The 27,425-nt window shown below is 38.3% G+C and overlaps 1 protein-coding gene across 1 annotated transcript in view; it reads right to left on the bottom strand.

Annotated features, from left to right (window-relative positions):
* The window catches only part of ANK3 (ankyrin 3), a 339,429-nt gene that overhangs the window by 177,121 nt on the left and 134,883 nt on the right, over positions 1-27,425 (bottom strand). Inside the window, exons 5-7 of the mRNA XM_019638372.1 lie at positions 24,777-24,875; positions 19,628-19,813; positions 17,653-17,751 (exon numbers count right to left, since the gene is read on the bottom strand). Coding sequence (XP_019493917.1) covers positions 17,653-17,751; positions 19,628-19,813; positions 24,777-24,875 — 384 coding nt within the window. The remainder of the gene's footprint in view (positions 1-17,652; positions 17,752-19,627; positions 19,814-24,776; positions 24,876-27,425) is intronic.

Here is a 27,425-nt window from a genome sequence, read left to right as displayed (position 1 = left end):
TGTGATAGAAACATGTGAACATCATACTTTGAAAAACATGGACCTGGAAGAAAACTACCTCTCCTGGAAAATGGTGGAACCGCTTGTCTATCTCTCATCTCTCAGCTGTTTCTGAAAAACCCAGCGGAGGTGGCACCCCAGTTCCTTTATGAAATAATCACCAAAGCAAGATCATTTCTGCAACTCTACAAAGTGAGATCCAGGCCAGTTTCTACCTTCCTTGTGATAAACGGCAGACTTTTTCATCTATTTAAATATATAAGGGGCAGTTGATTTCTGATTTCTGATTTCCTCCACCCCATCTCTCTCCTTTTAAAAAAAATAAAACTAAGTGAAAGAATAAGTGGATGATAGCAATGTTTTAGATAATGAAAGATTAAACGATATGACTATTTTAGTTTAGTTCCTAAATAGTTAAATATTGCGTTGAGAAGGAATCTGTTATCTTTTGCTAATTCTCACCATTTGTAAAATAATGTTTGACTCTAAGTTATTATTATGGTTTTAAAAAACTCAAAGTGACAAAGCATGTCTGAAGAGGATTTCAATGTGTTACTAGTTTACATTTAAAACACACACATTTTAAGATTTCTATGTATTTTTTTTATTCTAGTCTCTTACACTTTAACACTATTCTACAAACAGAAACAGAGAAATGATTTAGTAAATTGGTACACAGGGAAAGCACAGGAAAAACATTTCAGCAAGGCTCACTAGCAGTCTTGTTCACTCCATAGATACATATCTCATGAAAAGTCTTTCAACCTGTGAGAGGAACGGTTCATGATCAGAGCATGCCACCCTGAAATGTTCCAGTTTGGCCTAAGTATTGTTTTCAGCTCTCTGTCCTCACCCTCTCTTAATCACTCATCAATGGAGAAGGCACAATTTCAATCTGCACAACAAACCTTACTATGCAGCCCTTACCTTCCCACAATCTACCACCCCTAGAAGCCTCAATCCCATTTCTTCTGATTTGCCACTTCTCCAACAATTTATTACCATTTGTTAAAATAGTATATAAGCCCTTAGGGTCTAACTATGTCTTTGGGTATTTGCTTCTTTTCAATGAAGGTTTCCTTATGCATACATCAACCTTTTCTCCTATTAATCTTCCTTTCATCAGTTGAATTTGCAAGCCTCTGGAACTGAACTTAAGAGGACAGAGGAAAAGTTTTTTCTTCTCCTACCCTGTCATATTTTTTAATCTTCAGGCAGGCACAGAACAGGTATTCAATAAATGTTTGATAAATAATATTTAACAGTCATATTTTGTAGAAAAATAATAAGTTGAATTTCTGTTCCCTTTAATTACCTTGAGTATAAAAACTTTAATAATTTTTCCTATTGTGTCTTATCTGATAGTTGATTTGTATAATGACTTTATTGAGATACAATTCACATACCATAAAAATGATCATTTTAAAGTATACAATTTAATGATTTTAGTATATTCACTAAGTTGGTATATTCAACTATCACTAGTATTTATTTAGAACATTTTTGTCATCTCCAAAAGAAATCCCCATCACCTATGCTGTACTGGTGAGATCACCAGACTTGTCAGGGTGATCATTTCATAAGGTATCTAAATGTCTAATCACTATGTAATATGCCTGGAACTAAAATAATATTGTATGTCAACTGTAATTGAAAAACCAAACCCCCCCCCCCCGCAAAAAAAAAACAAAACACACCGTACCAGTAAGCAGTCACTTTTGATTCCCTGGCAACCAGTGATCTACTTTCTGTCTCTATGGATTTGCCTATTCTGGACATTTCATAGAAATGGAATCATATAACATCACCTTTTGTGTCTCTTCTTACACCTAATATTTTCAAGGTTCATCCACATTGTAGTATATATCAGTACCTCATTTTTTTATGAGAATGCCTAAGCTTTTAATGCCTTAAGGAGTACATAAAATATATGCAAACAAATGATGATTGTAATGATAAGGACTGGAGATTTCAAGGACATACCCAGGAAAATTATAAACAATGGAAGATAAGAAAACACTCCAGCCTTCTTCACAGCCTGACACATAAGTAGGGCTTTTCTTAAGGACGGTCTCTTATTGATAACACAAGTATAAAATTAACTCAGAAACTTCCCCCATACTACAGCAATCATTAAGATGACCACCATTTTTTGTAAAAGTCCATTTTTTTCTTCTTCATGAGTCTTTAATGAAATGACATCAGTCTTTGTAGAAAAGTCTTTTTTTCTTCTCCAGCTGTACTAGGTGCTAGCTTATTCTACGTCATTTTCTCTCTGCACTTTCTGGATAAGGAGATTAAATCCACACAAGTCTTTCTGGGTGAGACTGAATGAAGATACTTCACTGTCCCTGACACTGCCGCAACCTCATTGCCTTTCCAGCGAGACCAACCAATCCCACTGGATTAGGCACCTGATAATGAGAGTTTCCCCAAGCAGCAGCAGCAGCAGCAGCAGCGGCAACAGCAAATGCTTGGATAGTTGATATCGGCTATGAAATTAGGCTGAGTATTTGATCTGTTCTTCTCTAAAAAATTCCAGAAGTTTTTCCATTTTTCTCTTAAGGACAATGTGAGCCTGTTTATCATTAATACTATCAGAAGCTTTCACTTGAAGTAATAGAGGATGGCTCATTAACAATTCATATAAAGCTCTGCCCGGTCTCCCCCCAGCTCAGGCAAGTGATTTAGTAGTGGGGGAAGACAGAGGTATTTAGAGTCAATATTCCACACCCCTTTCTTCCCCCATATACCCTCAGCTGCATACCTAGTCCCAGCTGTCACCAGAGGGCAGGGAACCTGGGACTGAAAGCAGTCCTGGACTTCTTCCCTCAATTACAAGTGCCTCCTCTACCTTTTCACCATTGGATGTTACAGCTCACTGGGTTTTTGGAGATATCTTGTCCAGCGGTTTTCAGTATATGCTTTACATTTTTTTAAATGTTTAATTGTGATAAAATACATATAACATAAAATTTCCATTTTAACCATCTTAAAAAATTTTTTTTTTATTATTAGTTTCAGGTGTACAGAACATCCCCCCATCTACTGCCCTCTCACCCCTGATGTCATACTTAACTATTACAATTCCATTGACTCCATTCCCACACTCTACTCCACATCCCGTGACTATATGCATATATAATTATAGTTGACATACAATATTATTCAACATCAGCTTCAGAAATACAGTGCAGTAGTCAGGCCTCTACACTGTCTATGCAGTGGTCTTAACCATTTTTAAGTACGTAGTTCAGTAGTGTTAAGTACATTCACATTGTCGTGTAACCAACTGCCAGAACTCTTTTCATCTTACAAAACTAAAACTCTATACTCATTAAACAATTCCTCATTTCCATCTTCCCAGGCCACGGCAACCTCCATTCTACTTTCTATTGCTATGAATTGAACTACTCCCAGTACTCCAAATAAAAGGAACCACAGTATTTATTTGTCCTTTTGTGACTGGTTTATTTCACTCAGCAAGCATAATGTCTACAAGGTTCATGCATGTTCATACCTTTTTAAGGTTGAACAATGTTCCATTGTATGTATGAGTATATACAACCTTTGTTGATTCATTCATCTGCCAATGGACAGTGGGGTTGCTTTCACCTTCTGGCTATTGTGAATTATGCCAGTAAGAATGTGGGTATACAAATATCTCTTCAAGACTCTGCTTTCAATTCTTATATATATATATATATATATATATATATATATATATATATATATATATATATATACACTCAGAAGTGGAATTGCTGGATCACATGGTAACTAGATATTTAACCTTTGAGTAATCTCCATACTCTTTTCCATAGTGGTGGCACCATTTTACATTCCTGCAAATAGAGCACGTGGGTTCCAGTTTCTCCAAATCCTCACCAACACTTGGTGGCTATCCTAATGGGTGTTTAATATATGCTTTTAAAATATCTTTTCACTATACATTTCAGGGTTTCTCATTGTTTATGGACTTATGGAAATAAGTCCATAAACAATGAGATATTTTTGGCCACTGAAGATTAGAATAGTAAATACCATTCTTTCCTGTAAGCATTTTTTAGGAAAAAAAAAGTTCTGCTAAAAAACAAAACAAAACAAAACCTGATACCTACTGATTTAGACCAATAAAGGTTTTGTTTTACATGAGAAAAAAAAGTAATTACAGGGCCGGCCGAGTGGCGCAATGGTTAAGAACTCCCTTGGGATGCCAGAGGGCCCCGGTTCGGATCCCACATATGAGGGCCAGTGACACTGCCCTCCACAGCTAAGATGCTGAACAACAGCTCAACCTGGAGCTGGGCTGCCATGAGTCGCCGGCGACGGCGTGGGCTGCAGTCCCTGTGGCAGTGGATTGCCATGGGCTACCGTGTGTGGCCAGCAGCCAGCGTGAGCGGCCAGCAGCCGCAGTGAGCGGCCGTCCAGAAGCCGGCGACTGATCTGCCTCGCCAGAGAAGAGCGCAATGATGGTGCCAACTTGGGCCAGTGAAGCAACATCCTCCACAACTAGATTGAAGAACAAAACGACAGCAACTTGTCTGTTCCCCTTTCCCCAATTCCCCAGCACTGTTCCCATCCCCCCAATTCCCCAATAAAAATCTTAAAAAAAAAAAAAGTAATTACAATGAAAAAACCCCCCACAAAACAAACCCTACCAATTATTAGGTTACTTTGTGCAAACCCTCTGAGACATGCATCATCTCATTTAATCTCCACAACCACCTAGGAAACAGATGCTATTAAACTCAAATTTACAGGTGAGCAAAATAAAGCTGGAAGCAGCCACTGGTCATAGGGCCAGAAAATGCCTGTGATTTCCATGGTTCAACTTTGGACAATGTATAGAGAAAGGTTTTCATAGCATGGCCTCCGTCAGTGTTTTCTAATCAAGCCTGATCAGAAGTACCTACGGAACTTGTTAAAGACACAGATTGCAAGGCCCCACCCCAGATGCACTGAGTCCAAATTGAGCGGGAGGGGAGGCTGCTGGCCAGCTGGGGAACTGGCTGTGAGGCTCGGACTTGGAGGCTGTAGAATAATGGTTTTTAACTTGCAAACTCAGGGAGCCTGGCTCCTTTTAGAGATGAGTCTATTTTGTGGTTTTTACCAGAAAATGTGTGTTTTACCATTTTGTCGTAATATCAAGAGTACATTTCAGAACATGATCATTAGGGATTCAAAACTGCAGAACTGATAGAGGTAATACAGAGAATGCCGTGGAAATGTGAATGCGTTATAGCTGAGAATGAATGTGATGATTTGCCCGTTTTGAGGTCTGTTAATCTCTCAATTAAAATGTTCTTAAATGTGTAATGGGATTTCTTAGTAAGAAACTCTCCTTTACGGCCTGATTGAAAATGTCCTTAATTCATTTTGCAGCCCTGGCGCAGGCAGAGAACGCATCGCCAGCTGGTACAAGAGAAGCTGCTGTCAGTTCCAGTTTTCCTGTGATGACCCTGGATTAAGTCCAAAGCTCAGTCTACTGTCTTCGATGTTGGGATAGTACGAACTACACAGTTGAGGGTAGTTTATTTTACTTTATTGTTTTTTATTGTCTTATTTTACTTTATTTACTTTACTGTTTCTTGGCTCAAGCCCTGCCACCTTAAAGCTGTGTGGCTTTACACACGTTATCTAACTTACTAGTGTAAAATAGAAATCATACCCACACCTCACGGGATTACTGTGAAGAATAAATGGAATGATGTATAGGAAACTTACTATAGTACCTAGAAATAAATGAAAGATTATTATTTAAATTGGTTTGAATTTTGTATGAGTTTTTTTCCACCTTATAGTTCAAGGTCTCAGTGATAAGAGCTAAAAAGAACCTCAGGTCTTCTGGCCCAGCCACTCTTAGAGTCACATCTTAGATCAAGCATGAACTTTCAGGCCCTTCTTAACCATCCTTAAACATCCCACCACTCCATCTCTTGGCTGTAAAGAGATGTGCAATCCAGCATGTCTCAGTGAGGCTATCAGTGGCATTTGGGTTGGGACATTGTTATTTAGCCCCCCTGGCCTTCTGCCATTACATGCCAGCTACTGTGACAACTAAAAACGCCTCTACAAACTTCCAATCTTCTAAGGAAAGTGGTGCTTCCTCTTCTCCTACCGAGAACCAGGGATCTATTGGGTTGTCGGAAAAGTCATGACGTAGTTTGTCTATGTTTTTCAGAGGTCATTATTTATATAAAGAACAAAGATCAATCAATGATATATTGCCCGTTTTGTTCGATAACCTTTTGCCATTTTTCAGTGAGGTACATAATTCCTCGTACATACAAGGACCTGTCTTTAATTTGCAAAAAACTGAACAAGGTGCTGATTTACAGCCTCACCTGAATTGAACGTTATACCACACAAGGAGTTTTTAAGAGAGCGAAACAAGTGGAAGTCTGACGGTGCAAAGTCAGGCGAGTATGGTGGGTGTGGCAACACATCCCATCCAAGCTCCAATAATTTTGATGGGTGATCAAACTTGTGTGTCATCTCTCATTGTCACGATGCAACACAACTCCTTTACAATTAACAAGCTCTGAACGTTTCTGGATGATGGATTTGTTCAAACTGTCCAATTGCTGACAGTACACATTCAAATTGATTGTTTGGTTCCTTGGTAGGAGCTCGAAAAACACAACACCTTTAAAATCCCAACACATTGAGAGCATAACCTTCCTCTGATGAATGTCTGCTTTCGATGTCATTTAAGGTGAATCATCACATTGTACCAAGACCATTTGCACACCACATTGTTGTAAACAATCCACTTCTCATCACTAGTTATCAGTCAGTTCAAAAAAAGGATCGTTTTCCTCATGTTTAATAAGCAAATTGCAGATGTTTATACGCACAGTCAAATGAACTTCTTTCAGTTCATGCAGAACCCAAATATTGAGCTTGCTTATGTATCCCAGCTTCTTCAGGTGGTCATGATCACTTGAATGATGGATGTTTAATGTTTCTGCAATCTCTCATGTCATGTAATGTGGGTTTGAATCAATCAATGCCTTTATTTTGTCGTCATCAATCTCAGTGGGCCTCCCTGACTGAAGAGCGTTGTTGAGATCAAAATCACCAGCATGGAATTTCATGAACCATCATTGGCACTGACGTTCTTGTAGAGCATTGTCACCATAAACCTTACACAACTTTTCACAAGCTTTATGTGCGTTCTTCCCTTTATGTTAGTAAAACAGTAAAATATGGCAAAAATGCAGTTTGGTCTTCCATCTTCAACTTGTAAAATCTCCAAAACTCAACCAAATTGCTCAGAATGAAGCTACAATTGTTAGCTGTCAAATGACATAGCAATAACATAGATGCGAATGACTCTAGTACTCCCAAAAATGAACTAGTGCCATCTGTTGCAAACATGCATCATGGCTTTTCCAACAACCCAATAGTAGGACTCCAGGGAAGTCACGTCCTTAGAGAGGAGCATCACCCCTGGAGTCAGACATGCTTCTCCTTGTCCACAGTTCTTTTCCCTATGTGACTGGAGCCTGCCACAGCTCACAGCCAAGAGTCCTCCTTTCCCCTCACATGCATGTCATCACACATCCTCAACACTACTGCCATCACCCCACTTCTCCATTTAAAGACCCACAATGACTTGTAAGAACAGGGGCTGGGGGTGATGGTGGAATTGGGGGATGTTGTTTAAGCATATAAACTTGCAACTAGTGGATAAACAAGTTCTGAAGATCTAATGCACAAGATAACAATTATAGTCAACAACACTGTATTATAGACTTCAAAGTTGGTAAGAGACTACATCTTAATTGTTCACGACACAAAAACGAAATGATAATTGTGTGACGGGATAGCAGTGTTAGTTGACACTATTGTAGTATTCCTATTGCAATGTATAAATGTATCAAACCCATATGTTGTACATCTCAAATGTATGTGCCAAATATATCTCAAAAAACAAACAAAACCCCCTGCAATGGCTCCCTTCCACCTGTAGGATCAAGGCCAGTGCCCTCAGCACAACCTGGGGTTCAAGGGGTCCCTTCCCCCTGGGTTGGACTCACCATTCCTCTCCAGTCTCATTTCACTTGTGCAAGTGGGCTTCACTCTCCATTTCTTGGAGTTAACTCTAATCCCTCTGTTTCCATCACAGCTCAGCTTTCCAGTTTGTTTTCTCAGCTATGTTGGTCCATGCTGACCTCCTACCTGAACTTATTTTCTTGGAACTTCCTGCTTTGATTTGGGAGAGAGCCAGTAAATGATCCTCTGCCCCAAGTTCACTCATTTGCAACCTTTTGGTTCTGCCAAGCCCTAACCTCTTCCCTTTCTAGCTGCCCACTTGCCCTTCCAATATATTCTCAAACCACCAGAGCAAGAAGAACAAGACTTTCTCATGGAACAATGGGCAGTGCTCAGGAAGGGACCAGGGTGCATCTGAATTGACTCAAATACACTGAGGACAGTGAGTGTGGACAGTGTTCTGGAATGTTCAGCAGAGGGGTATAGTAGCCACCTGCCACTATTGGCACTCACTGGAGTGTTGACAGAAAACATTCAACCTAGGAGAAAACTTATAAGAGTTTATTTGAGTCAAACTGACGACAATTGCTGGGAAGCAAAGTCTCAATGGATTGAGAAAATGCTCTGGAAAATGGCTGTTTTGCAACTTATTTTATACATTAGAACCAAAGGAGAGAGGTTACATGAAATCCATTGGTTGTAGACTAAGGGGGTGGGAGAAAGCAAAGTGGGGAAATCTCTGGGGATTGGATAAAAAGTAAAATGGAGTAACATACACTTCTTTTACATTGGGGGTACAGAATAGTTAATAGCATTTTACGGTACACAGGGATAGTACAGTATTTGAGGAACAAGATAACAACGAGGGATTTTATAGATTCTTGCTCTGGTGTGGTGGGTTGTGCCCCGTGGGGGTGTGGAAAGGGATTACTCTGACCAACAGTATATTATCTTAGATGCAAAAAGATGACAGACAGGCTCACTTAAAGATTGACGTTTGTCAATGAAGCTACAGGCCAAGGATGTGGCTACTGGCCACAACTCACTTTTAGTTAGGAATTTCTATGTTCAGAACATCTTATGTGGTTATTTTTCAGTCTACTGAGCTTGTCAGGTTTAATATGTGGCCCTTTTCTGTCCACAGGAGGAAATAAAAATTCTGGAGCTAATGAATAATTCTCTTTTCAAGTGCATATGACGAAAGCCAGCTCTGCCAACTCCTACCTTAACACAACTCTACTTCACAGAATTTCAAAATAGGACTTATTCAGGCCATTTAAAAATGTTCTCAGAGCCACAATTCTAGAGCAGTACTGCAGGAAGCAGAGTCTTTACTGAAAGTGGAAAAGTGAAACAAAGAGAAAAATATACTTTCCAATTTCTATGATTTTTTTTATTGGCGTTCTTACTGTCTCAAACAATGCCATATTAACAGTTTCTTAAAGGCTATCTTTTTCACACTGACAAACACCACTGCAAATGGTTTAACTACAACATTCTGGGAAGAAACACTTCTGACTAGTTTCAGAAGTACTCTAGAGAGCCGCCATGCTTGACATGTCACGCTTTCCAGGTGAATGTGTCTTACAATGATGGGCCCCTTCCTGGGTGAAAGCAATGACAACAATGACTACATACAAGGCTATGGCCCTTCTGCATGTGTCATGGGGTCAAGCAATTTATATGGATTGTTTCATTCAGTCATCACAATGATTATGTATTAGGTATTATTAGTGGGCCCATTTTCTGGATGATAAAGCTGATGCATAAATAACTTGCTAAAGAACACACAGAGTCAGCCGCTGGGCCAGTGTGGGACTGCAGCATCTGACTGCGACAGAGTTTACACTGACACTGTATTATACCTACTCTCTACTGTGGAAGGGAAGAGAAGCCAAAGGCTGCCTCCATCACTGTCAGACAAGGTAGCCGGGCAGAGGGGAAGGGCTTGTAGTGACCGAATGTCTCTCACCTTGCTGTTAAGAAAGTCGCAGGCCACATGATGAAGGGACTTGTCCTGGACCCCATTAATGACTGGGGTCCAGCATGTATCTGAGAGCTCCTCTCCTCTCTCCATGCTGCTATAACTTAATGAACCTTCACCTCTTCAGGTGAGGGCCACACAGATCCCATAGCACACAGTGAGATGTTAATAAGTTCAAATGTACTTACAGATTGAAGGTAAAAATATTCCTTTAAAAATTATATAAGGGATTCTCCTTTGATGTGACATTCAGGGAATGAAATGCAAAAAGCAGGAATGAGGCTGCGTGGCAGGCCTAGGGCAAGTTCTCTATAAAAGGCATATCCCCCACCACTCTGCCCTCCTCCCCTTACTTACTGGTTTTGTTCCTCCTGAGATGTTAATATCACCATGGCAACAAGATGGTCAATGCAGGGGCCACATAGCTACTTTCACATAACTCACATTCCTTTGCTAATGCTCTCAAATCCCCATTTTCATTCTGAAGGAGGATTATATAACCCATTTAAAAAACGTCTTTGTCATTAAAGCTGGTGAGCCTATTCTAGGAGATAAGCCTATATTTGAAAATCCACGTCAATAAAAATGAATGTATTTACGTATGTGTGTGTTTCATCTTTGTAAGGACAGATATCTAAATGTTAAAAAAAAAGGACTGTTATGGGTGGTTTTTATTTTTTTCTTTTGCTTTATTGTATTTTATTTTAAAAAAAACCCGAATTGTATAATGAGGGGAAAATATATTTAACAATATATTTGCAATGGCACCACCACACAAACCAAACTAGAGTCCCCAGAAGCCATACACCCCTGCTGCTTGACAGCCTTTCAGGAAATGGTGCCTTGGACATAATAACAGAGCCACTGGAATATTAGGTTCTAAAACCATTGTTATAAAACCATTGCAAAAGTCAGCCACACTCTTACAGAAGAGAGGCCCATGTTTGAGTCGCTGATGTCCTTTCTAGCACCCTCTGGTGGTGGTCTTGATTGGTCCTTGTAGCCACAGCCCAAAGCCCTTAAGTGAGCAAAGCTGGGAAGCAGCCCTTGCTCAGTAGCTTTTGTTCTAGGCTTGTCTTCTAGGGTCATATACAGTGCTGAAAGGCAAGGCTTCCTAAAGCTTAAATAACCTTAGCCCTTGGTGTCTGATAGTCAATACTGGGTATGGTAAACTGGCCTAAAATTCTGTTGGAATCCTATGGATTTCCCATCTCCCTTAATGCAGCTAACATCAGTTTGGGAAGTAGTTCCCTAAACACCAAGTGAGGTTCAGTCTGAAATTCTAATAGACTAGGGAGAGTACCAGGGCTTGAGGAAAGCAGGTTTCAACAGGTGCTGGGTGCCCAGGAGTACTGGGTAGCGGAATTCAATCAATAATATATCAAGTCCTTCCCAGTATTAGGTGCTGGCTAAACCCTAGGGATTCCTAAGTTTGTAATAATACTCAGACCTGTCTTTGAGGAATTCAAAGTCTTGCAAATGAGACAAAGAACAGGATGCGGAAGGTATATCTCATTACACCTCCTCTTCAAGCCCTCATAAGACTGTTGAGATAATACAAACAAAACGCTTAAGAAAGAAGCTGGAACTTAGTAAATACTCAAATTATAACTACTTTATATCGATAGAGAAATGTCACCTACAGAAGAAAGGAAGAAAATAATGAACATCTACTGAGCGCTTCTTCTGTACCAGGCAGGGTCCTTGATGTTTTCACAGTGATGCTCTCTGACTGAACGGAATATATACAACATTCCAGTGGCTTCAATCATATGTCTAAGGTACCATTTTTTGAAAGGTACATAAAGGGCTGCCAGGCAGCAACACAAAGGCCCTGCCTTCATACAGTCTAGCAAGGAATGGTTCTCTGAAAATCAAATGCTTGCCTCTTCTAAAAAAAAAAAATATTATCAAAGTGGCAAGAAATGCATTCTCTGTTACTGATTGCTTCACTGGAAGATTGAGGAGATTAAAGTCATGCCAAAGCCATTAGCACAGAGACAGGTACATGGTGAGCACTGGGGAAGAGGCTATTTACCAGGGAGAAGCTGGAGACAGCGGAGTTCAAAGGGTATCTCAGCCTTCAAGGGGCTTAGCTAACAAATAGAATGTGCAAGACAAACACCACCATGTAAATAATATTCAATGCCTACTGCGAGAGAGGAAGTACAGGGTGCAATGAACACACTCAGTGTAGTGATGGGGGTAGAGGCATATTTTACGGGGTCAGGGACAGTGTCTTTGAGGAACAGGATACAGGTACCCTTTACACAGATTGAAAAGCTGAGTTTCAGAGAAGTTATGTAACCATGTGGCCTAATCTCTGGCAACTGGAGACCTATCTTGAGATCTATCTCAATTTTTGATATTTCTGAACACCTATAACACGAATTAGGGAGAAATTATAATTTTAAAGTTTCCAGTAACTTTTTTACTCCTGTTGGGAAGAAGATTTTGGTTTTGTCATCGTTTCTGGTGGGATGGTGGTTTCTGGTTACATAATGGGAAAGGTAAAAATATTTTTTTTGGAGTCAAAAGGGGCAAGTCTATTCGGAGTAAAATTGCTCTGCATAACAATTCAAAGGATCATCATTTTCCTTGGGTTGGGGGGAGTACCATTTACAGATAACCGTGGCATGGAAGGGAAGACAGGCCTGACTGATGGTGCCTCAGCTTTGTTCAGAAGAACTTTCTGTGATGATGCAAATGTCACCTATACTGTTCTAATACAGGAGCCACTAGCCACATGTGACTATTGAGTACCTGAAATGTGGTTCTTGAAAAATGAGGAATAGAAATTTAAATTAAATTTAATTTAATTTAATTTAAAGTCAGTGCCCACTAGTTAGTGGGTACCATATTAAGATAGCTCAGGTATAGAGGAAACTGGGTTTCCCCTCTCACTGGGCACAGAGACTAGTGTTAAGGGGCTTGGACTCTGACTCAGAGATACATAGTAAAAGGGGTTCCCATTGGTGGGGAGTGAGACAGACTCTGCCACACAGTGGTCTTTGGGGGCTGGGGAAGGTGGTACCCAGAGGTACCCTGAGGAAAGGCTCATAGCCTATGGACTCTGGGGACAGGTTGTCCAGAACCAGCCCTCAGCTTTGCCTCTCTGCTCTGAACTCCCTTTGTCAATCCTCAGGTTTTTAGAAAAGTCCTGTTTGGCATTAGAGCCTAGACTTAGTTGTGCTTTGGGGAATTAAGGGAGAGACTGTGTTGACTTTGGAGACTAAACAAATTAGTAGAGCAAGGACAGTAGATCACCTAAGTCTGGCCCTCCAAGTGAAGTCCTTGATAGAAGCTCATTGATATTTGCTAGGTTGAATTTAATTGGGGAAGGAAATCTCCCAATGTCATCTATCCATGGACTTTGGTTTACTCGTGCCTGTGCTGAACCATGGTGGCCTCTTAGTTGGGCAGAATGTAAGTCTGGCACTTTTAGTTTTCCACCAACAGATTTAGTAGTTCAACTATCTAAAAAATACTACTCTCACTTTAACCTCAAATTAAAATACTGTATATTAAACAAAGTAAACTTTTGTATGACTTAATTGAATTCTGAATGTGGTCCAGCACCTGCTAAAACCTTGTTCAAAACATCTGATACTTGAGAAAGGCAGTGCGGTGGCCATGTTAACTGGTTACTGATCAGGCCAAGTTCTATCACACACTTAATTAGGACACCATAAAGCTGGGTACCTGGGCCACAGTCTCAGCCTCCTGGGCAAGGTGCCTTCACAGGCAGAGATTTAGAATCAATAGGTAGTAAGAATTGAGCCTTTTGAAGTGTAGTAATTAAAGGTATTGTCAACTATGTAATTTACTGTTCTTGCTAGAAGGATTCATATGATAAAATCACATTTGAGTTATTTCACGCACACAAAATCAATGACTGTAAGAGGTCCTTGTCAAAAAAATAAAAACTACAGAACTATGATTCCCTTTCCACTACATATATCAAAGCCTCTAAGACCTAAATTTATTCTCTAGCTGTAGTCACCGGCTCATTCCAGCTGCTGGTAACATTTACTTTTTTCTCTTTCCTGCTTACGTGTCTTACTTTGTATATTTTAATCTGTAACCTACCTGAAATCCTTTTGGAAACAAATGAGTATAGCACTCAAACACAGAAATTCCTCATCCTTGAGGAGATCAAAAAGGTACTAAATAACAAGATCAAGAGAAGGATGTGTTATTCGGCGCTCTTTCCAAAATGGGAAGTTGAATAATAATTTACAAGACAAAGGTCAATGACAAGAGTGACGATTGAGTTAGGCATTCCATTATATTTGATGAAAAAAAACGCTTAGCCAGCAAAATATCAATCTATCTTCTTCAATCAATAAAAAGGGCTTTGCAGGCATCCACATAACATAATTTGGACTTTAGTGACTCCAATGCAGAACTGCTGCTTCCTGGAATGATAATCAGTAGTAGCTCTGGTGTGCCTTGTTTCTAGTCTCTTCCCCAAGAGAGCTAGAATGATTTGCTACGAGAGCAAGGGTCACACATAAATTCAGGCAGTGTAAACGCCATCTCAGCAGACTCAATTCAAAGAATGAAGAATGCTGATGCTGCATTATAGCGTTCAGCCGCTTCTCCATTAACTCCAGGCAGCAGACCCATGAGGCTAAATAGGTCTTTGTGGATAATCCAGAGGAAATATTTAAGATGTCAGACAGGATAGCTTACATAGAGAGAGCAAAATTACAATACCAAAATCAAAACTGACACCATAATAAAAATCGAAGGAAAGGTGTTAATAAAACAGGTAAATGTGCTATAAATCAGTTACCATAATTGTTATGGGGGAGCATCCGTTTGCCTCTGGCCAGGATCTGCTTTACTCCTGCATAAATTAGCTAGCCCTACAAAGAAGCACAGAAAGCAATCCATGCTACTGTGTTCTCCCTTTAGTCACTCCGCGTTTCTTTCTGCCTCGTATCTGCTTTGGAAATGCACATCTACCGTATACATGAAAAGCTCTCAGAAGTGGCATCCTTGCTCCTATTCCTGAGCTCTCTTTGCTAGCAGGTAGCCATTCTCTAGGCCATGCGCTCTGCCCACAAAGAACTATAAGGCTGTATCCGCCCATCTGCAGTGATCTGTCACAGCCAGAACACAGAAATCACTGCTCCAGAGGACAAAGGCTGCAGTTGCTTTTCAGTTTACCTCTAACCATCTAATCAATATCGCTATGTAAACCAACCTGGTTCCTGAAGCATATGATTTATGGTTATAATTTGGAGCTAGTTCTTAGCAAATGTAGCTTAATGGTCCCCTCTTCATTGTTCTGGCCAGGTAAAGTCGGATCCCATCTGTGTTCAGGGCATATTAATTTCACCTGCGATTTCTGCTACGTTCCGAAAGGCGGTGACCTGGAAAGACCCCACTAAAGTTGGGAAAAGAGGGGGCCTCTGTTGTACAAAAGTATAGATGCTGAATGAGTAGGTAATAGAATTACTAGAGATTGAGAACTGAAAGTGGGTTTCTTGAGGCACCTAGCAGTGGCTTCAGTGTAAGCTTTTTATGAAGAGCTGCTCTTCTCAGACAACCTAAAGCAAGTCATCCATCACCAGCTGCAGAGGGAAGGATGGCTGCCGGGTGTGAGCATGCGTGCAGGCCTCCTATGAGGTATAATCACATTCCACCACAGCCTTCAGCTCAGAAAGCCATTAGGCCACATTCATTAGGAAGGACTGGAGAAAACGCTTTCCTCAATCACTAACAAGTCTGAATTGTAACATATTTTAAACAAAAACATGATGTGATTATTTGAAATCACAGATGGTAATTCAGGCATGGTTAACAACGTGGGTCTGAGGTCTCCATCAATCTTTGGCCAATAAATTAGCATTATTTATAATTACCACATCATTGTTTTAATGTAAATGGATGCTTTGGAATCACTTGGAGCCTGAGAATACTGTAATCTGCCTTCTTACACCGCTTAAACACTGTCCCAATCTTATGAGCAGAAGCACCAGGACATTTCTGAACAGTGGCCCCAAGACCAACTTCAAAAACTATCCTGACATGAATTTTCCAAATATCCTGCTTAGAAGGGGTGACTTAATGAGGTTTTTATAATATTGTGAATTATAGAAATAAAACCTGAGGATGCATCTTACAGACAAGAACTTCCATTTAAATGTGGACATGCCCTGTTGATACTTGATTTAAAGGGGTGCGTGACTTTGTCCTTCAAAATGTCAAACTAGGCCTGGGGCCTGCTTTGTCGCTGAATCCTAAGGATGCAATTAATACCATGAGAACAGATCTCTAGGGTGACATGAGCAGACTGGCACTCTCGGGTCATATTTACCATAGAGGATTTTAGCAAGCTGAGGATGATAAGGTAGGAAATGGCTTTTATATTAGTATACTCTGAGCTCTTATTAATTTATATAGAACTAATGAATTATAAGAAGGAAAAGAAAAATGAACCCCTAAGGTTACCTAAGGGAGACAGAATCCTGGAGAGTTAAGAGCTTTGGGGCTGAAATCCTGACTTTCCTAATGTGCTAGCTCTGTGCTCTTGGACCAGCTACTTCTTACCTCTAAGCCTTGGTTTCTTCTTCTATAAAACAGGGATAAATAACCTCTTTTTTTTTTTTTTTGGTATAAGGATAAAAGAGATAAAAATACTTAGCCTGGCAGTGGCCACCCAGTAACTCCTTCGAAGATGGTATTACTTTTACTGCTACTGCTGGGAAAAGTATTATGTCCTGTCTCCTATGATATCTAGTCTCATTTCTGCTCTAACACTTAAGGTTTTAGTAAGACTAATACTTCAAATGCTACGTTCAAAAACCATAATGCTGCTGCTGTCGATGATGGTGACATGTTAAGCAAGGCCAAGGGCTTTACAGAACCTCTCTCCTAATTCTCACAGTGACCCGACGAGGGAGTGGTATTAGATTTCTATTTAATTTCATAATTCATATTATTTTATCTTCTAAATGAAGAAACGGGTGGACACAGAGAGAAAAGTTAAAGCCCAAATTTGAACCCAGGGAATCTGAATCCTGAGTCCACACTTTCAGCCGCTACTCCGCTCTGCTGATGAAGACGTTTCTGCTGACTAAGCAGAGCACCACACTGGTATTTACATCCAGAGCAGTATCTCTGTTCGGATGTCCAAGTTGCCATCCAGTGGTGCACATGACACTGTAATTCCTTTCTCCATGAATCTGAGCTGACTTAGGTTACAGAATCTTGTCATACACATTATGAAAGTTTGTAAGGGACAGAAGTTAAAGTGGAAGAAGACGGTCTCTATTATTTGGGTTCTGAAGTTTGGGCCTCATTCAGATATGCCAGCACAGCACATTCCCATCTGTGAGGTCCAGACCCTGATACCTAAAGTCCTGGAGGCTGCCATCTGACCAACTTCTAACAGTCTTGGCAATGTTAACTTGGGGAACAGTTTATGGTTTCCAGTCATGATTACTTGACTCACATTTTCTATATATTCCCTTATATATTCATCACCCCTTCACCCTCGATCGTGGTTTACTTTTCCTGCTAGGAAACAGGCACACCTGTATAAAAGCAAGACAGTCTGTCTCAACCTCCTCCTCATGCTGGGAAAGGAAGGCTAAGAATCGTTTCAATGCTTTAAGGGCACGTCACATTGCAGTGAATTGTCACAGTGCTCTTACCCTTGCAGTGAAGTCCACAGCAGCCGCTCGGTTTAACAGCAACGTGGCTACATTGATATTTCCGTAGTGAGCAGCTATGTGGAGCGGAGTGAAGCCACTCTGTAAAGAAAACACAGCAGACGTTCAATTGACTCCTGCCGGCCCCCTGTCTGACACGTTAATACCATAACCCTGCCCAAATAAAAACGAGGAAGCAAAATATGCGGAGGTCCACATTTCATTCTGTACTAGGTTTCTTTCGATTCGTGCCAATTGCTCACAGGGTTTCAAAGAAAGGCCAAACTCATAGGCAGAGGAAGAGCCAGGAAGGAACCAGGGACGGGGGCTGAGCAATTTTAGTAATCCAGTAGCAGAACATACAGAAGCCGAGATTTCAGAAAGTTGAAATATGGATGACAAGAAAAATCATTATAGCTCATAGAAAGTTCAATTAGTAACAACTGTTTTATTACTGATGATAGAATTGTCTATTGACTCTTGGTCAAAATGCAATTAATTTCATATATTCAATACAGGGTCATATTAACCAACAGTAAATGCCAATTTTAATGATAAAATCAATTTTTGGGAAGAGGTGCTATTACAATTGGTCTTGTATAATAGGTGATTGCATCCTCTAAAGAATCCACAAGTTGGTCTCTTTATTAGCAAATGCCTAGTGGGTAACATATTTTTCAGGTTTATTCATACCAAGGTCATTTTACTTCCTTAAAAAAATGCTAAAACATGCAGCAATTCACTTAGTTCCCAAAGACTGAAACTTTATAGAACTAGATGCATTTCTAAATTGTTAGCAAGCTTCTTAGCCATGCTAGCGATCTTACTGACTCTTGTGGAAGGGTGGGTCATATTGGCACTGTTCTCAGGTAACTTGCATTTTGCTGACACCTCCGAGGGTTAAGTGTCATGCAGAACTCTTAACGAATCAGTCCTAGATGAGTAGAATGACAGGGTTGTCTGCAGCTTTAGGTAGAGCTGATAAGCATCTAAGCTGTCAAACTTTTCACCTCACACACCTCTATTGCAATACCCTTAAGTTTCAAGGATTCCTCCTTCTTCCTTTCAAACACGGGGTTCAGCTGCAGAAAGCCCTGATACTCAAACTACTATCTTCTCTGGCACATGCTACTTTGTGGGCAGCGGTATAAAGCAGGTATCTAGCCTACAGAAGGCAATGCAAAGAAGAAGGGAAAGAAATGAGGCAGCAGCACTAAGGAATGGGACAATGAAGATGCAGACATAGAGTACATGTATATGTATATATATATACCTCTGTTGTTCTATTCACCACCATCTAGGTTAACACATTTGGAAGCAAAGAGGAGGAAAAAATGAACGGTTAGTTCACTATCGGTGATATGGATTGCAGACAGCTCATGACAGCTAAGTAATGAGGATGGAAGCTATGATGGCAGCACAATAGGCACAGAAAGAAAGCTAGACTGAATGAAGGGCTACACAATGGCCTACTCCCAATGCCACATTTCCTTCACAGAGACTTGCAAGTAACACATGTCAAGACAATGGGAATTTGAGGCCAGGACTCTGGCTGCTGGCATGGTCTCCACAGCTGATCAATACAGTGCATTGCCTGTCTGTCATCTTAGATATCAACCAAAGGCTTATTTGTGCACGCTGTTGTTAGTATTTTTGTAATTTTTCACCCTTGAGGTTTGGGCTGACGTGTTCAATACATTAGAAATATATTAAAAGGAAGGAAACTATCAGGTTCAGATACATTGATTATGAGGTGGCCTCCCGGTTAGCATGCATAGGGCAGCATCACAGTTACCTCCTGGCTTTATATGCTGAGGAGGATGTGCCCTCAATTGGCTGACCTGGACACGTATTTTTATCCCTTCTGGCGACGCTGAGTGTTTGGCATGAGCTTGCCAAAAGGGAGACCAGGCGTTCGGAAACTCTGGGAGCCTGACATCAGATTGCTGCAGGACGGGTCATTTTCCTTGTGCCTCACCTTTGATTCCACATCTGCATTGTTGTCATTCTGCAGCAGAAGGGCAGCAGCTTTCGTGTCATCTTTTCGGGCGGCGATATGAAGAGCTGGAAGACGCACTTTTCCTTTAGTGTCATTCTCTAGTAGGAGTGAAACTACTTGATCATGACCTTGTTGCAAAGCTACTGCCAATGGTGTGAAGCCATCCTGCAAAACATGGATGGGTCAGCATGAGTCCCAAGGGATATATTTCTTGTTTTGATTAACAAATAAGAAGATGGCAAAGAGTCAATTTTTGCGTAGGGTTATTAAAGCTAACACATGCAAGTAAATATGAGAAAAGAAAACATGCTTATATACACACACATATACACACACACACACATACACACACACTTCAAAGCAGAAAATAATAAGGAATTTGCAATACATTTATGGGGTTTCCTTTCTGTTTAAAAGTGATAGACATTAGCTGGGTAAAATTTGAAAATATGCAAAAGAACTACATAAAGAATAAAAAGAAGCCATAATTTCAATACTCATAATCTCAGTGAAAAGCATAACATGACAGGTTAAATCCAGGTACATTTTTCAAAGGAGCTCATTGCAGTAAGCTGTAAAAGATTCCACTGATATTTTACAATTGTGAAACATGCTCATCTGGTTCAACACTGTCCCTCGTTGCCTAGCGAATATCTGGTGCTAACTCAGTATGTATGAATTAACGAACTGTAGTAATCGCTGTTTTAAGAAAGGTCTACATGATTATTTGCTTCTCTGACCAGAGTGGGAAGGAGACACAAGGACCATGCCAAATGTAACTGGAATAAACTCAGGCACACACACACCTAATCTACATTTTGAGGATCCCCACTGTATTGCCCTGGGGCTTGACAAAGAGGAGGCAGCCACAGGTTTCACTGTGGTTAATTAATCTGTGGATGATCTAGTGTTGTTGACTACAGAACAAATAGCATAGAGGAAAATCCTAAGACTGGCTCACAAATTTTAATTCTGATATACTTTCATTACCATGAACTCAAAAGAACATTTAAAAATTATTTCTGCTAGAGAAATTGGCAAGTAAGTTATTTATTATTTTATTTGGGTTATGGTATTTTATTTCTGTAGTCCTTGTGGTACAAATCAAGGGTTACTCCAGAGCAGAGCATTTGTAAGGAAAAAAGAGAAAACCTAGCTATTGGTATACTAGTGTCTTGTTGGTCTTCCTTTTAGTTTCCTTGCTGGAAAACAGATAAGAGATCCTACCACTTTTTTGCCTGAATGCAAATCAGCACATTCATATTCAAGCATGTAGAAAATATTGGCCCAAAGCATCTATGGGACAATGTTGCCCAGGCTCTTTTCATATAAATCCTTTTCTTTAGTCTGCTTAAGAATTTGGATGTGCAGACCATGCCTACCCTGGAGTGCATACTCATGCAATTTCTCCCACCCTGAGAAGTCCTTCTCCTTGCTCTGCATATACAAATTCTATCTACTCTCCATGCTTTAAGATCCGGCTGAAGTTCCATCTGTTCCTCTAAACTTTTTCAAGAAGATCCAAAAGAGGAAAAAGATGATCATTAAAGAAATCAGAAAGACGTTCCCGGCAAACATAATTGAGACAACAGAGAAAGGCTGCAGCCAAGACGGCACCAAAACGTTATCACAGGTTTACACGTAAGGACATCAAGTTTAGGACATAATTTAATGTAATGAGAAAAGTAATCTTCATAACTGTGTAAATATATGATCTCATTTTCATAAATATAACTGTATTGTGTACATGTACAAAAAATCTGAATAAAAAATGTTACCTCTAGGGAAAATTAACAGTGGCTTTTTCTTCTTCTTTTTACTTTTTATTGTACTTTCTCATTTATGTACTCTATTACTTTTGCAATAAAAAGAAAAATACATTTTTTTTTAAAATGATGGAGTGGTAAAATGAAAATTGTGAATTAAAAGTTAGCATTGCATCTCACTTTTATAACCTGAACAAAATCTAAGGGAAAAAAAATGACAGGACATGTCTATTCCAAATCAAAACTAAATGGTTACATTTTTAATGAAATCAATTTTTGAATACACAGGGCCCATACATAAAGAAAACTATCAGTAAACAAACTGTAATTGAGACGAGTAGCACCACCAATAAGAATGTGCTTCCTACCTGAAGCTAATAAAATAAAATTTAAAAATTGAATTAAATTAAAAAAAAGAATGTGCTTCCTGAAGAAACCAATTAAAGACGGACAAAGGTGTTAATATATGTAAAATTAGCAGCTGCAGATTTTATTTCCAAACCAAGTTTAAATAGTTTGGGGTGCTCTGTGCAGTTATTCTTAAGAGAAAAATATAAGTCTAAAGGACATGTGATAGACGCTCCAAGAAAGCCTTCACCGCCTTGTGGAATATCTAGCACATAGTAGATATTAATAATTACTACTGGAATAAATGAACAAATAAATGTACCTTGGGTGCTTCATAATCTTAATTAGCAAAAGAAGAAAGATATAGTATATATGAAAAAAATTCAATATGAAGCACACAGTAATATAGAAATGGTTTAAAAACCACTGTCATGCCAAAGACTTGGTCCATACATGCAAGATGCACGTAAAAAATATGTATTAAAGAAACTTGGCAATATCACATCATTGAATGAATTAAAAATCCTGTTAAAATTTGCCATCTAAATGATCCTTTAATTGCCCCCTACTGTTTGTTCCATAAATACAGGCTTCTGTAAAAACGACACCAATGTCACTGCTAATAAGAGAGCAACACCATACTTAGAACATTGTGTGAATAAAACGTCTTATTTCCTGCTGTTCTTTTTATTCTCTAATACCAGTAATCCAAAAGAAGAGATTATAATTCAGTCCAAGGTTCAAATATCTCTAGATAATCAGATAGCTGTTTATGCAGTGAGGCACCAGCAAACCTCATGAAGATATGAATGTGACTTCTTCTTAGAATATTTGTTTCTTTTCTTAAAGCTACCCCCCCCAAAAGACAACATGAGCTTACATGAATATAAGGGAGTAAAAAAATATTTTAAAATATAGCCTTTGCCAAAGACTGAACTAGTGGTTTGAGGATCTCGCAAAGTATTTTTCTTTAAGTTAGTTGTAGTGCATCCCTTTGGACCTTGAGACCTTAAATACCAGAGAGCTCAGTGAGCAACTAATGATTCGTGTACAAGGTAATTCAGATCTATGAGCAGAAAGTGGGGCGTATGTTTGCTTTTAAAGGAAAGATACTTAGCGATCTGTACATCAAAGCCTAAGGAAGAGTATCACTATCCTTCACGGATGAAGAAAGTGCTGCTCCATCACTTTCATTGGGGTATTTACATTATTTAGCATGCAAAAATGGGAATTGATTTTCTCTTGTTCAACAATGTCCCCTCCTGTCCCCATTCTCCCAGTGCGTTGTACCTGAGGCACTGCACTCAGGCTAACTACACCCCAGGTGTGAAGACAGGCAATGCTCTACATCTATCAAGGATTTTGTTGTTGTTATCAACCAGTAGTTATTACTTAACTAGCTTTAAGAAGATTATTTTCAAAGTAATCCATTCTCCCCATAAAAATCCCCAACATTACTGAAGGCTATAAAGTGAAAAGTAAGGCTCCCTCCTCACTTCTCAGAATAAACCACTGATAACACTACACTAAGGACACTTTCCTCCATCAGGACGTATAGTCTCGGCTTGTTTTTAATAATGCCGAATAGCATTTTTTGGTATAAGTATAGCAATATTGATTAAATAGGTTTCTTAATTGATGTATGTTTTGGTTCTTTCCAGTTAAAAAAAAAACTTATTAATTATGTTTAACTTCTTATATAATGTTTCTGCAGTCTCCTCTAATATATTGGTAATATAATAAATTCAGAGAAGTGGAATTGCTAAGTTACAAGGTATTGCAAATATTAATAGTTAATAGTTTGTTAAATGTTCTGCAGAAGCATTGCAACCAACTCCCACCTTCACCGACTATAGAAAGTTCCAATTTTTTCTATCCTTCAAATTTTCACCTCATCTTATGGGCAGAAGACTGGATCTCATTCTTTATCTGATTAATAAATTAGTATTTCTTTGACTATGAGTGAGGGTAAGATATTGTCATACATTTATGGTCATTTGCATTTCTTTTTGTGTGAACTATCTCTTCTTTTATTTAGTGGTTTCCCCAGAAACCATGGTCTCAAAAACTGGGTGAGGTTATATGTGATTCCTCTATTCCTTTCTTTCTTGTGCCTGTCAGGAACCACATCTGAATGCAAGTAAGCGGGGTGGTATCAAGACAGGGATAAGCCTGCATCATCTGTTCTAATGCACTATTTTATTAAAAATAAAGAATACCCTGAGGTGGGTCCTTTATTATCAGCATAGATTTATAGTGATACAATTCATAAGGGATCACAATCTTCCATCCAGATTAGTTTAAAAAATAAATTGTATTACCTACGACAGGACTGTTGACTTAAAATAACTTTTTTTTTTTTACTATTAAAGTTTATTGGGGTGACAACTATTAGTAAAGTTACATAGGTTTCAGGTGTACAATTCTGTAATACATCATCTATATATCACATTGTATGTTCACCATCCAGACTTAAGTAACTTTTAATTTAAAATTTGCTCTTCTATTCAAGACTGCAAAGCTTTTTTCAAATATCACTTTTATCTAATACTTAAAAATGTATACTTGTTTTGTGTATAAGTATGAATTAAATCTAATTAGTTAACTTTAGAAATCTATAAATTCAATTATTATAATTATCCTAACTTAAATTTGAAAAAAAAAAAGATTTAAAATTCACGTTTTATCGAAATATTTCAAAACAGTGGTTGCCTTTGAAGCACAATCCGAAGAAACAGAAAAGTGTTCTCAAGCAAATATGTAAATATTAAATAAATAGCTCAATCATAGGGTAGAGCTAGGCAAGAGTAGAAAGGGTAGCTATGCAATGCAAAATTCTTTAAAATTAAAAACCAACTTTTTAATATATGTATTTCATAAACCATATGAAACTCCACATTAATATATGAAATTAATATACCAGTGATACAAATTCTCAATGTTACAACACCAGGTTTACAAAATGCCATATAAACACGTAAACTTTACCCTTAAAAAGAACCAAAATGTCTTACCTCTGTAGCTAGGCTCTGGCTTGCACCATTGTCAAGAAGAAACTTGACAACTTCCAGGTGGTTTTCCTGGGCTGCCATATATAATGGCGTGAAACCATTCTGCAAAATAAAAAATACAATGTTTGTGGCTTTCTAGAGCCAATCTACCCACTGTACTAAATATTACATGCTCCAGGAAATGCTTATATATAATAATTTTAATAATACTTTAATGTAGATATTCATATTTATTTAAAAAACCTAAGCACAATGTTTAAGTAGAATTTATACGATAAATATAATTCCCAATTATACTTCATAATTCATAGTTTGAAAGTAGTTCATAGTTAATAGTCTAAGTAAAATTTTTATGAATATACCCACTTTAGATGCATTCATTTAATTATCAACCACTTAATTGGGTGCCTACCACAAGTAAAGCATTTTATTAGATGCCACGAGGATATGAAGAAAAATACATTTGATCATTGTATCTACCAAGCATTACCTATTTTAAATAAAAGATAAAATAATTTCACATAAAATTAAGCACTGAAATAGTTTCTCCTTTGAAAGGAATTTATATCCAAAGACCACAGATCAAGTAACTTAAAGCAAAGGAAAGAATACCAATTCGCAAAAAGGCATACTTCAATTTCAAAGAAAAATTCAATAAGTAGTCTATGTTTTGTGTTTCCTTCATTGAATTTCTTTGCAAAGATATAGTATTTTCATGTTCAGATTATATACATGTATATACCTATATATTCATACATACATATACATGCATATACACACACTCTATATGTGTGTGTTTGCCTGAAATGCACCTACTCAAGCAAATGAATGTGTATAATATATCTTAAGCTTCTTATTAAAAATATGTATGTGTTTATTCTTTAGAATAATTTTCATATCTATAAAATACTGTAATATTTTAAAATCTTATTGCAAGATATATATATCAAAACATATATTTCAAACTATAATAAATTCTCTGAATAAATTTTTTAGAATGCAGTTCTGTTTAACTGAATGTTCTGGTAATTTTGTATACATTATGTAAATTCAAAGAATAAAAGTAAATATATCTTAAATATTAAATATCACCAAATATTACTCAAACTTTTATAATTCTAAAAAGGCTTTGTAAACCTAAAAAGCTTTAGGTTCATCATTGTAAATATCAATTACTATATGATTACCTTACTTATCAATAATTCAGCTTCTGATGACCTCACATTTTTTGTTTAAAGCTGAGAACTGGGAAGTAAGTTTAAAAGACCCTTAAGCAAATAAAAGTGGTCACATAACAAATCTACCATGGCATGTATACTTTATTCACCAGAGAGTTCCTCTATTGTACTTAGTGTATTTCACACATAATCGTAACAAGCTAGGTTATCTGGTTGCCAAGCTCAAGATTAGAGACACAAAATTAGAGGCAATAGCATATGACACAGAATTCAAGCTTCTTTGTTTAAAATTATCTGCCCAGTAACATCACTGAAGTGCACGTTACTCTGTTCTATCACAAAAGATTTATCAACATTAAGCATAAAACAGAATAATTTCAACACAATGTGTGTGTGTGTGTGCGCACACACGTGTGCGTGAGTGTGTGTGCATGTGCCTGTGTGTATTTCACCTTTGTTACTCTTCCCAGAGGTATGAGGGAAATTGAAATGTAGTTAGGATTGCCCTTATCATATCGCTATCTATTTTCTCATTTTCTTATTTGACCAAAATAAAATATTTTTAATCCTTGGTTGATTTAAATAGCCCTTAAAAATCAAAACAAAAGAAAAAAACAATAATCAAAAATATTAATAAAAAAAGGGGAAAACCAGTGTGGATTTTTCTTATAGCTCAGTGAACTAGTGAGGATATGTCTTTCTGCATCAACTGAAATTTTAGGAGTAAAAATTTTAAGGAAAAATTCCAAAATGGATGTTATTCTCTGAGATATAAACATCAAGTAGATTATTTTTGTCAGTGGATTCTCAACTTCAGGGCAGATGTCTGCTGTAGTTCAAGGTTACCTAAGAAACACAGGTCTACCTATTAATGTCTGGCTTCTAGCCCAATGTTTGTCTGCTCTCCTTGAGATTACCTTCCATAACCAAACATTTCATGACCCATGAAGAAAATCCAACATCAGGCACTGGGATTTAGAGGGTGCTATTCTTTCATACGTGGAGCTTCCAAGGAGTGACGCTTAAGAAGTACTTTTAAATCATTCCACAGCCCTTTTTGCAAAGGCAGAGAGTGAAACATACAGAACTGGAATTACTCAGAAGTAATACATACACAAGAGTCACAGGAAGATCGAACCTTGTAATTCCGTGCAATTAATTGTTCTCCACAATAGCTTCTCCTTTTTTTTTTTTTTTTGGAGTGCTTGTCATCCTACAGCCATTAACGTGAAAGCTGGTCATTTTCTGTTAGTCACAGTCTTTCATATTTCTTCAGTTTTTTATATATTTTTATTCACATATGATTCACGTATCATAAAACTCACCCTTTCAAAGAGTACGATTTAGTGGTTTTTGTTTTTGTTTTTGTTTTTTTTTTTAAAGATTTTATTGGGGAATTGGGGGAGGGGAACAGTGCTGGGGAATCAGGGGAAGGGGAACAGACAAGTTGCTGTCGTTTTGTTCTTCAGTCTAG

This window comes from Hipposideros armiger, unplaced genomic scaffold (genome assembly GCF_001890085.2).
Source record: "Hipposideros armiger isolate ML-2016 unplaced genomic scaffold, ASM189008v1 scaffold_39, whole genome shotgun sequence".
Lineage (NCBI taxonomy): Eukaryota > Metazoa > Chordata > Mammalia > Chiroptera > Hipposideridae > Hipposideros > Hipposideros armiger.
Note: the sequence above shows the minus strand (reverse complement) of the source record. Positions and strands in the feature narration are given on the sequence as shown.